General features: G+C 33.7%; 1 protein-coding gene across 1 annotated transcript in view; it reads right to left on the reverse strand.

Annotated features, from left to right (window-relative positions):
* Positions 1 to 12,610, reverse strand: part of nid1a (nidogen 1a) — a 77,423-nt gene that overhangs the window by 42,053 nt on the left and 22,760 nt on the right. The window contains exons 6-9 of the mRNA XM_079843611.1: positions 11,750 to 12,001; positions 4,664 to 4,864; positions 2,590 to 2,823; positions 1,154 to 1,291 (exon numbers count right to left, since the gene is read on the reverse strand). Of these exons, the coding sequence (XP_079699737.1) occupies positions 1,154 to 1,291; positions 2,590 to 2,823; positions 4,664 to 4,864; positions 11,750 to 12,001 (825 nt within the window). The remainder of the gene's footprint in view (positions 1 to 1,153; positions 1,292 to 2,589; positions 2,824 to 4,663; positions 4,865 to 11,749; positions 12,002 to 12,610) is intronic.

Genomic DNA, 12,610 nt, shown 5'->3' on the forward strand with positions numbered 1-12,610 from the left:
GGGTTAGTTCACCCAAAAATGAAAATTCTGTCATGAATTACTTACCCTCATGTCGTTCGACACCGGTCAGACCTCCGTTCATCTTCAGACACAAATGAAGATATTTTAGTGTAAATCTGATGGCTCTGAAAGGCCTCCATTGGCACAATGCACGGTTCACTCTCAAGACCCTTAAAAGGCACTAAAGACGTCGCTACAAAGTCCATCTCACTACAGTGGTTCTACAATAACTTTATGGAGTGACGAGAATAGTTTTTGTGCGCAAAAAACCCCTAAATAACGACTTATATAGTGATGACGATTTCAAAACACGGCCTCATGAAGCTTCGAAGCGTTATGAATCAGTGAGTCGAATCATGATTCGGATCGCGTGTCAAACTGCTGAAATTTGGCGATTCAAACTGCTGAATCGACTCACTGATTCATAACGCTTCGAAGGTTCATGATTCCGTGTTTTGAAATCGTCATCACTATACAAGTCGTTATTTAGGATTTTTTTGCGCACAAAAACTATTCTCGCCGATTCATAAAGTTATTGTAGAACCACTGTAGTGAGATGGACTTTGTAACGACGTCTTTAGTACCTTTTAAGGGTCTTGAGAGTGTAAAGTGCATTTTGCCAATGGAGGCCTTTCAGAGCCATCAGATTTACACTAAAATATCTTCATTTGTGTTCTGAAGATGAACGGAGGTCTGACGGGTGTCCAACGACATGAGGGTAAGTCATTAATGACAGAATTTTCATTTTTGGGTGAACTAACCCTTTAATGCTACCATAAACAAAAAGACTTCCTTATAGTCCCATTCCCATGGATCACTAACGATGATACCATCGGTTCTCGTAATTACATCTTTTTAAGATAACATCTGTCTGGTTTTTGTGCAATTTCCTTTCAGCATCAAGGGACGGGTCACATCCTTAGAGGTCTGGGGGAATATTTTTGTAGACAATTTTGACGTCTGATTAGAAGATTGCTTTGGGAACGACCCCCTTAGGAAGCCGAGCTCTACTTTCATGGAGAAAATTGATTTCCTTTGGAAAGGAAGCAGATTAGTGGCCGTTTTAGGAGGGAAATGAAATAGGAAATGGTTTTAATTAAAATGATACACTGAGGATAGATGTAATTGAGGTGAAATCTCAGATTATCCATACCATTGCAAGCGCGCCCGTCTCCAGTAAAGCCTGTGGCGCATTCGCATGTGAACTGGTTTCCTTGTCCGGGTCTGCACACGGCGTTCGTATCGCAGCCGTGTCTGCCGGTGAAGCAGGCGTTCTCCTCCGTCTGTCCACCTGTGGATTTCATACAAGAATTAATAGTTACTTCCACAGATTATGAATATACATTAAACTTGGACATTTCTCACGTTCATGCCGTTCCAAACCCGTCTTTCGTTCATCTTCAGAACACAAATGAAGATATTATAGTGAAACCTTAGAGATTGAACCCCCCCATTGAAAGTCGTTTCACCTAAAACGTTCATAACGAGATCGTAAACTAAATCCACATGAATCGAGAGTTTTAATCCAAGTCTTCTGAAGAGACATGCTCGCTTTATATCAGGGCCTAAAACTAACTTTTGTTAGTTACTAACCGGTGACCTGAGAAAATGTCCTAGCCAAACCATCGTTTTTAAAGGGTTAGTTCACCCAAAATTGAAAATTCTGTCATTATTTACTTCCCCTCATGTCGTTGGACACCCGTCAGACCTCCGTTCATCTTCAGACACAAATGAAGATATTTTAGTGTAAATCTGATGGCTCTGAAAGGCCTCCATTGGCTCAATGCACGGTTCACTCTCAAGACCCTTAAAAGGCACTAAAGACGTCGTTACAAAGTCCATCTCACTACAGCGGTTCTACAATAACTTTATGAATCGGCGACAATAGTTTTTGTGCGCAAAAAAACCCTAAATAACGACTTATATAGTGATGACGATTTCAAAACACGGCATCATGAAGCTTCGAAGCGTTATGAATCAGTGAGTCGATTCATGATTCGGATCGCGTGTCAAACTGCTGAAATTTGGCGATTCAAACCGCTGAATCGACTCACTGATTCATAACGCTTCGAAGCTTCATGAGGCCGTGTTTTGAAATCGTCATCACTATATAAGTCGTTATTTACTGTAGTGAGATGGACTTTGTAACGACGTCTTTAGTGCCTTTTAAGTGTCTTGAGAGTGAACCGTGTCATTGAGCCAATGGAGGCCTTTCAGAGCCATCAGATTTACACTAAAATATCTTCATTTGTGTTCTGAAGATGAACGGAGGTCTGACGGGTGTCGAACGACATGAGGGTAAGTAATTAATGACAGAATTTTCATTTTTGGGTGAACTAACCCTTTAACCTAAATTGCTCATCTTGCGCTGCTCTGCGGCACCACAGATTGCGTAATCATGTCGGAAAGTCACGCTAGACGTAGGCGGAAGCTCACCGCCTTTAGAGATATGGATTGTAATTGTATAGATGAAGAAACAAACATTTAAAAGTGCATTTTGGAAGTTTTCTAAAACAGCACTTTATGAAAATCCAAATCCCCCGAAATGGTTTTGCCTGTAGGTAAATATTTACACAGATCAGCCCTCACCGTTGACGTCTCCAATCTTGTTACTCATGGCGTAACGCAAGAGCTGCTCGCCCATATCGTACAAGACGAACACCTGGTCGACGCTCAGCATCTGTGTGGATGGCATCGCTCTGACGGCTTCCTCATGCTGGCAGCCCTTAAACTCAATGGTTTCCCTGAAGGTGTAGCTTCTGCTCTGGGTCGAACCGTCCTGTAGGTTGAGCACATACTCCCGTGTGGATGAAGAGGTGATCACTGACAAGAAGAGACACACATGGCTTTGTAAAAGCAGTATGTCTTGAGTCTCACACACTGCTGTACAAATGTTTGTGGTTGGTGACTTTATGTTTTTGAAAGACGTCTCTTCTGCTCACCAAGGCTGCGCTCATTTGATTAAAAATACAGTAAAAATTGGGAAATATTATTCCAGTGTAAATCATCTGTTCTCTATGTGAATATATAGTAAAGTGTAATTTATTCCTGTGATCAAAGCTGCATTTATCATCATTACTCCAGTCTTCAGTGTCACATGATCCTTCACTAATCATTCTCATATGAGGATTTGATGCTCAAGACACATTTATGATTATTATCAATGTTGAACAGAAAGTTAAAAAGAACAGCATTTCGGAAACAGAGTCTTGTGTAAAATTTTGAATGTATTTAATGGCTTTGATCACAGGAATAAATTACACTTCATTTATTCACATAGAGAACAGCTATTTTAAATTATAATAATATTTTAAAAATGTTTACTGTATTTTTAATCTAATAAAGTCAGCCTTGGTGAGCAGAAGAGACTCACAAACATTAAACAATCTTACCACCTCCAAACTGTAAAAGATTAGATGTGATGATGTTGAATATGATGCTGATTTTACTGCTGTATTCATTCACAATTCAAGAAACCTTCAAATAAATTGTGTTGAAAATACAGTAAAAATAGCGTTCAAAAGTTTGGGTTGCAATGATATTTTAATGTTTTTGATAAGAATCTTTTCTGCTCATCAAGGCTGCATTAATTTGATCAAAAAAATACAGTAAAATGTGTTGAAAATACAGTAAAAGTAGCATTTAAAAGTTTGGGTTCAGTACAATTTTTTTTATGTTTTTGATAAAAGTCTCTTCTGCTCATCAAGGTTGCATTAATTTGATTAAAAATACAGTAAATACAGTACAATTTTTGAAATATTATTCCAGTGTAAATCAGCTGTTTTCTATGTGAATATATAGTAAAGTGTAATTTATTCATGTGATCAAAGCTGAATTTATCATCATTACTCATTGTGAATGTATTTAATGGATATTCAGCTTTGATCACAGAATAAATTACACTTTACTATTTATTCACATAGAAAACAGCTATTTTAAATGATAATAATATTTTAAATTTTTACTGTATTTTAGATCTAATAAAGTCAGCCTTGGTGAGCAGAAGAGACTCAAAAACATTAAACAACTCCAAACTGTAAAAGATTAGATGTGATGATGTTGAATATGATTTTTACTGCTGTATTAATGAAATATTCAAGAAACCTTAAAATAAATTGTGATGAAAATACAATAAAAGTTGCATTCAAAATCTTGGGTCGAAATTATTGTTCTATGTTTTTGATAAAAGTATTTTCTGCTCATCAAGGTTGCATTCATTTGATTAAAAAATACAGTAAAAATGTGTTCAAAATACAGTAAAAGTAGCATTTAAAAGTTTGGGTCGAAATTATTTTTTTATGTTTTTGATAAGAGTCTTTTCTGCTCATCAAGGCTGCATTAATTTGATAAAAAAATACAGTAAAAATTGTGAAATATTATCACAATGTTTATCATCTGTTCTCTATGTGAATATATAGTGAAGTGTAATTTATTCCTGTGATCAAAGCTGAATTTATCATCATTACTGCAGTCTTCAGTGTCACATGATCCTTCACTAATCATTCTCATATGAGGATTTGATGCTCAAACTTTTGAATGGTACTACAAATAAAAATGCAATTTTTCTCTTTTTTCACTTCCAAACTTTAAATGCAAAGGATACACTGATTATTGTATCATTCTTGTGCTGTGAATGATGGGAAATCCCGCCTGTTGGACTCACAGTTGCTGCTGTACTGGTAGATCTCGGTGTAGGGGTCGATCTGGACAGTGGCTCCCTGAGGAACCTCGGGAATCTTCCCTTCGAGTCTGGTGTCAACCATCAGGTGGTCATGCTCATCGATGCCTTTGAAATCCTGAGAGATGGTCAGCCTCTCTCCGCCCGGCTGGAAGGTCACATCGGCCCGGCGTTTGAACTCTCCGCCTGAGAGACAGGAGAAAGACGGGAGTTTCCAACCAATGTGTCAAAGCAAAGAGTGTTTACAAACTAGAGTTTGCTGAATAATCGTCGATTTTTTTGTAAATAGTTGTACGATGTTATTAATACTGAGTGCAAACATGGCCAATACTATTTGGACCTCAGTGTATTGTGACAATAAAGCACCTACACCTTTATTTTCACTTTTTAAATATTTGATTTAAAATAAACGCATTTCTGATCTGATATGCGATGGGAAAAGGCAGAACAATATTTGCTTTATAACTTCCATTCCACACAAAAAGTCTTGTGAAATATAAAGTTGCAATCCCCTTTTCTTCCCCATCTTTTAATCGGGTAGAAACAAGCTTCCCTGAAAACCCCTGATCTAAATAACATTTGTTTGGTACAGTGTTAATTTTGACAGCAAATTTTGATTTAGTTTTAGTCATAGTCTTTTGACTAAAATGCCATTTAGTTTAGTCATATTTTAGTCAACTGAATTGTTTTTAGTTTTAGTCTCGTTTTAGTCGACTAAAATCTAATTAGTTTAGTTAAATTGTAATACATTAAGCATTTAAGCATTACACAACCGACTGTCACTTGAACTGATATTTTGACATTTTGTTTTTGACATTAAAAATACACGAAAGAGCTCAATTCACTTTTTTGTCTGTTTTTTAAAAACATCTATATAGTTTTTATAACTTTGTTTAGTCAGTAGGCCATATCAGGTTAAGCTAAAGCTTCAAATAAGTTTATTTATTTTTTTAATTTCAGTTAACATTTATGTAATTCCAAGAAATTAAGAATTTTTAAATGGTTTTAGTGAACTATTATAACCCTCATACTATATTGAATATGTGTCAAATACTGGACTTTCCTCCTGACTATGAATTAAATGGGAATTCAATTAAATACAGTTTATTGTGTAACCAAAAACGAATATATAATGCGTGACTTTTAATTATAAAGAAACTTGAAATACACCAGGACTCTTATTTTGAAATGTCTGCGCCTCTGTTGCAGTTGCAGGAGCTCATTCAAGTTCAGGAGATAAAATATGCGTTGTTACAACCGTCTAAAACATATTACTATATAAACATGGTAAAGTAAACATTGTCATTATTCATCAGCATTAGTTCATAAACAATTGCCTGGCATAAATGTGCGCTCTTCATTGATTGTGAGCCGCTCTGGAGCTGGATTGGGGGTGTGTGAGCCAGTGGCGGAGCTAGAAACAGGGGTGGCAAAGGTGTTATTTTGGGGGGTCAATATACAAAGTGTTCAATTACACTAAAAATAAATTATTTTCCACAAAATGTATATAGATTAAATTAAAGTTGTTTATTTTCCAAAATGTACATATATGTATTAAGTATACAGCAAAAATAGAACAACAAGTATTCAAAGTGCTCCTTGGACTAATCAAGTCCAAGAGAAAAAACTGAGGTAAACTTGGACCTATCAAAACAAGGCAGGACCAGGCAGTTGTACACATTCAAACATGTACCACAAGAATAATAGTATATATATATATATAGTAGGGATGCCACAATTCTCAATATAATATTGAACCGTTCGGTACGGCATTCACGGTTCAATACGCGCTTGTGAATTGCGGTTTTTTCGGTTTTGCGTTTAATTAATTATTTTTCTACAAATTCTATCATTTGCTTCCATTCCAATACAGAACAACTTGAGATACATTCACATCAGTGGTAGAGTTATACTCACGGAACACTATAGTTATTCACAATCACGAAAGTTCAAATTTGCATGCGTTTTACAGCCTTGCCGGTTAAACATTTCATCCGCGAGCTCATGCACTGTGTTAACATGCGCTGAGCGCGCGCACTAAACGCCTGTCAAACACGCGATTACTGGACTAAGTCGTCTTACTGCGCTAATACGGTCAAATACACACAAGGTTAACAAACACAGTCAGTTATCTAAAAGTGAAAGTAAAATCGGTGTGCCGGTATATTAGATGCACGCAGGTCTTAAATTGACATCAGCAGCCTAATGTCACCTCTATCACCTCTAATGATGATATTATTTAGGCTACTCACTCTAATATTGTTCCAAACCTGTATTCATTTCTCGATGACAGAATTTTCATTTTTGAGTGAACTATTTCTTTAAGGAGAAAAAGGACTATTTTTTATTGCAATACTCTTTCTTTATTTTACTTAAAAGAATTGAAAAACCTTACTTAAACTTAAAACTTTAGGCTACTTAAAAAAAAACCTTGTACACATTCCTAGTGTATTATATAATTTAAAATAAATATATATAAAGGTTTACACTGACAGCTTAGTGCAGTACAGCAGCATTTAAGTATGACATTGAATGAATAAATGTAAAAATAAAACACTACATAGACTTCACTATAAAATATACATTGATTCTAGTTTTTCAGTCAAGAGCAGTGAGTGATTTTCTCTTTGTCTTTTGTTATTAACATTAACCTCTTGCTGTTCCTGTCGCTTAAAAATAGAATAGCAAAAAACTGATGTGACAAGCCATCAGAACCGAACCGAAACGAAAACCGTGGTTAAAAACCGAGGTATGTATTGAACCGTGGACTAACTGTATTGTTGCATCCCTAATATATATATATATATATAAAATAAATTATATATATATATATATATATATATATATATATATATATATATATATATATATATATATATATATATATATATATATATATATATATATATATATATATATATATATATATTTAAAATAAATATAATATTATATAAAATATATATATAAAATAAATATAATATATATAATATATATATATATATATATATATATATATATATAAATATAAAATAAATATATATATATAAAATAAATATTATATAAATATATATAAATATAATATATATATATATATATATATATATATATATATATATATATATATATATATATATATATATATATATAAATATAAAATAAATAAATATAAAATAAATATATATAAAATAAATATAATATATATATATATATATATATATATATATATATATATATATATATATAAACTAAATAAATATATATATATAAAATAAATATAATTTATATAATTAGTAATTATACTAGTAATTATAATAATTAGTATAATTCACTAACTGTATTGTTGCATCCCTAATATATATATATATATATATATATATATATATATATATATATATATATATATATATATATATATATATATATATATATATATATATATATATATATATATATATAAAATAAATATAATATATATATATAAAATATATATATATATATATATATATATATAAGATATATATATATATATTTAAAATAAATATAATATTATATAAAATATATATATAAAATAAATATAATATATATAATATATATATATATATATAAATATAAAATAAATATATATATAAAATAAATATTATATATATATATATATATATATATATATATATATATATATATATAAATATAAAATAAATATATATAAAATAAATATAATATATATAATATATATATATATAAACATAAAATAAATATATATATAAAATAAATATAATATATATAATATATATATATATATAAACATAAAATAAATATATATATAAAATAAATATAATATATATAATATATATATATATATAAATATGTAGTTTACATGATAAAAGTAACCTTTAAAGTTAAGATAAGCCTCTAGTTTTAATCATTTAAACGGACCTTTCAAGTTTGGGCATAAACTTCTGGCACTGTTGTGTTTTCGTGTATTTTATAATTTTCACAGCGCTGGATGTCATATGGTGATCGTGAAACACACGGGACACTTCACTACATGATTTCATGGTGAAATTTGTTATTTTCCATGTTAATCAGGTCAGTTTTGATCAAGAACAATCCACTGGGGCTTTAAATCAGCGTGAGCAGCGCGGCAAAAATAGACTCGGCGCCGAAACGATCGCGGCACTGCAGGTTCTGCTCTGCTCCTGCTCCGCCCTGCTAACGCGTGCAGTGTGAAACCGGCGTAAGGATGTATACACGTCCGCTGGGAGATTTGGGAAATGTTTGTAAAAATCAAACAGTGTAATGATTTCAGCGGGGTGGCAACAGGGGTGGCAAGGACTTCGTCTGGGGTGGCAATTGCCCAACTAGCCCTCTGGCTCCGCCACTGGTGTGAGCCGGTGTGTTTTCCAGCGGTTAGATCAGCATCTGTTACACAGGACATCAGTTCTGACCCCATCTCTCCCCTAATCGACCCTCACTAACATTTTCATCTCGTTTTTATTTGTTGACGAAAATGACAGTAAGTTTTCATCATAGTTTTTGTCATCCAACACTAGTTTTTATTTAGTTATCATCTCGTTTTCGTCAGTGAAAAAAGGTTGTTGACGAAAATTATGACGAAAATTATTCGTCAACGAAATTAAACTGGGTTGGTAGCACTTTATTTTACAGTCCAGTTCCCCGTGTACGTACTATATACTTATTAAAGTAATTACAATAACTGTGTCTTAGCCTTGAACCGACCCCTAAACCTAACCTTGTGTAGTTACCCTATTATCCAGTACATTCTCAGGTAAGTACACGCAAGCGTACGTACTGTAAAATAAAGTGCAGCCATTTTGTTCCCCTCTTGAACATTTAAAGGTAGGGTAGGTAAGAATGATCTAAAACACTTTTGTCCAAATTTGTTTAAACGTTCTTTATATGTCAATACATAATTAAAATGTAAGTACTCTGAAAAAGAGAGTATAAAAATCGAGTGACTCTAGACTTTTTAATCTGCAATAAACACCGCTCATTATTTTCGTTCGGGCCGAAGCAAGTGATTGGCTTGGGCGCCTGTCACTCTCTCTCGCTACCATGGCAACCGCCGCTTTTGCCCACATGCACATTTGAGTAGTTCAAGAGGCTGTATTTCTGCTGGACAGGTAATCTTTCATTTTGATTAAACATTTTTTTGGTTTATGTTTTCATGAAGCATGTCTCACTAGCACACGTAGCTGCCTAATATAGCTAACATAACATTACTTAGCATAAAGTTACAATGTTATACACTTAGCGAACCATTAGTAGAGATGATAAATACTCAATATGCTTAGCTCAAGTTGATCGCTGTCGTGTTGAATTTCGCAAAATGTAACTTTAGATAACAAAATGCATGTGTAAAAGCTAGTACACCGCATCCAGGAACTTTTTTTAGAACTAAGTTAGCTTTAGCTACTACCCTCTGTCTAAACTCTTTCACCATGTTCACCGGGAACTTTACCTGCACGTTTATTTCGGCCCTTGGTTTGTTTTTATATTCTCTACCTATGTTTACTGATGTTTTTATCTTGTATCTGTGTGTGTCGTAGACACTGTGTTGTGTGTGTATTTTAAACTTTACAAGTATCGTTATTCTAGCTTGATAGTGAGTACTAAAAGACATCTTATTTGTTTATATTCATTATGACGATTTTTTATTACATGTGGTTCTGACATGATGTCACTACATGCACTTCTTCTCCGCTCGTCTCAGGTTAATAATGCGTCAGCTGAGCTGATCGCGGTCGGCGTAGCGCGTTCATGTGTTTTGGGGGCGTGGCTTTGGAAAGAGCCCAGAAGGGAGAAGGTGGAGTGAATGGAAATAATGAGCTGTCTTTAAAACAGTCGTGAGAGGTCTACAGACACTCAATTTTTATACTTTTTTTTTCAGAGTACTCACATTTTAATTATGTATTGATTTACAGGGAGTGCAGAATTATTAGGCACATTGATTTTCTGATCATATTTTTTTTCCAGGCACATTTGACCAATTCCAAACCACAGTAATCCTAATAACTACTATTGATTTAGTATTTAATAATGTATAAGTGATATATAATTGTTCATGAAGGCTGGAAATGAAAAACACCTTATATTCAGGTGTGCAGAATTATTAGGCGTGTTTTCTTTTACAGATAAATTGAGCCAAAAAAGAGATTTAACTCAGACTGAAAAGTCAAAAAGTATTAAATGCCCATGAGAAGGATGCAATACTAATGCAATACTAGACATTGCAGTTAAGGCGTGACCATTGGACAGTGAAATGCTCGTTGGGTCAGCAGGGTCAGACAAAAACAGGTGGTGAAGAAAAGACACCTGTTAACTGCAAAAGAATTAAGAATTAAGGTGAAGAATTAAGGGTGAAACCATCAGGAACCCTTTAGTCTCCAGCGCCACCATTTTCCAGAGCTGAACCTACCTGGAGTCTCCAGAAGTGCAGGTGTCAGGATCTCAGAGACTTCAGTTAGGTAAAGAATCCTAAAAAATGACCCCACTAGATAAGAATCACAAGCTGAAGTGTTGTAAAATACATGAAGAAGGTTTTTTTATAGGCTTTATGGACAGATAGGTTGAGAATGACTCTTGAAGGACCAGCACCACATCCTCTAGTGCCACTGTTTGAAGAATTCATCTTCCAGAATCTGGCAGTACGTTTTGGGAGTTCATTTTAGTCCATCCTGAAGTCCGTTTTGCATTTAATACTTTTTGACTTTTCAGTCTGAGTTAAATCTCTTTTTTGGCTCAATTTATCTGTAAAAGAAAACATGCCTAATAATTCTGCACACCTGAATATAAGGTGATTTTCATTTCCAGTCTTCATGAACAATTATATATCACTTATACATTATTAAATACTAAATCAATAGTAGTTATTAGGATATCTGTGGTTTGGAATTGGTCAAATGTGCCTGCAAAAAAAATATGCTCAGAAAATCAACGTGCCTAATAATTCTGCACTCCCTGTATAAAGAAAGTTTAAACAAATTTGGATTTTTTTTTTTACCTAAATCCTACCTACCCAACCTTTAAAGTCTCACTGTATGCAAATCTCACCAATGACGCTGAAGCCATTCTTAAAGCCAGGCTGCTGAAGAGCAAAAGCCCATCCGATGACTCCTCCCACAGACGACAGCGGCTGAAGAGAGAAGCCCACGATTGGTGGAATGGCGCTGATGGCCACATAGGCCCTGCCGTCGTTCACCACCACATACGAGTGGAGATCGTTGCTGGCGAAGTCCACGGGCACCGGCGAGTTTCCCACGATCAGCCGGCCGCTCACTTTCCCATTCATCCTCTGAGGGACACCTGTGGAAGAGCAGTCACATCCCATTACACTTCTCTCAGGACTCCAGTATCAGATCCGTTTAGAATAGAATAGAAAAACTGTATCAATCCCCAAAGGGAAATTGCGGTGTTGCAGCAGCAAAATTGACACAAATAAAATACAGACATTTTACACAAACTGACATATAATGTTATATATGCACATTTTCTTTAAAATTTAAATTAAAAGATTCAAATAAGATAATATAAATAAATACAACAGTGTGTAAGGATGTGCAGTTTAGTATCATTTGCAAATACTAAAAGTGTTGAGTGTAATATTACAATAATATGATGTCCTTTATCATTTACGTGTCATTCAGTCTCCTCAATCTCCTATCCCTACCCAGAGAAGAGCTGTTATTGAGTTGTTTATTGGTTATTTTATTTGTTTATTTGTTATTGAGTTGTTTACTGTATAAAATAGTCATATTGTATTCAAGTAATAGATTCATGTTTTGTTACAGACTTTGATTATTAACTAATTATATGTAAAATGTATATTTTATTGGGGATTCATGAGTTGATGATAAGCTAATAATTAAATCATAAAAATTTAGCTTTTTTATTTTATTTTATCATCATCATATT

The sequence above is a fragment of the Gobio gobio genome (assembly GCF_949357685.1).
Source record: "Gobio gobio genome assembly, chromosome: 18".
Taxonomy (NCBI): domain Eukaryota; kingdom Metazoa; phylum Chordata; class Actinopteri; order Cypriniformes; family Gobionidae; genus Gobio; species Gobio gobio.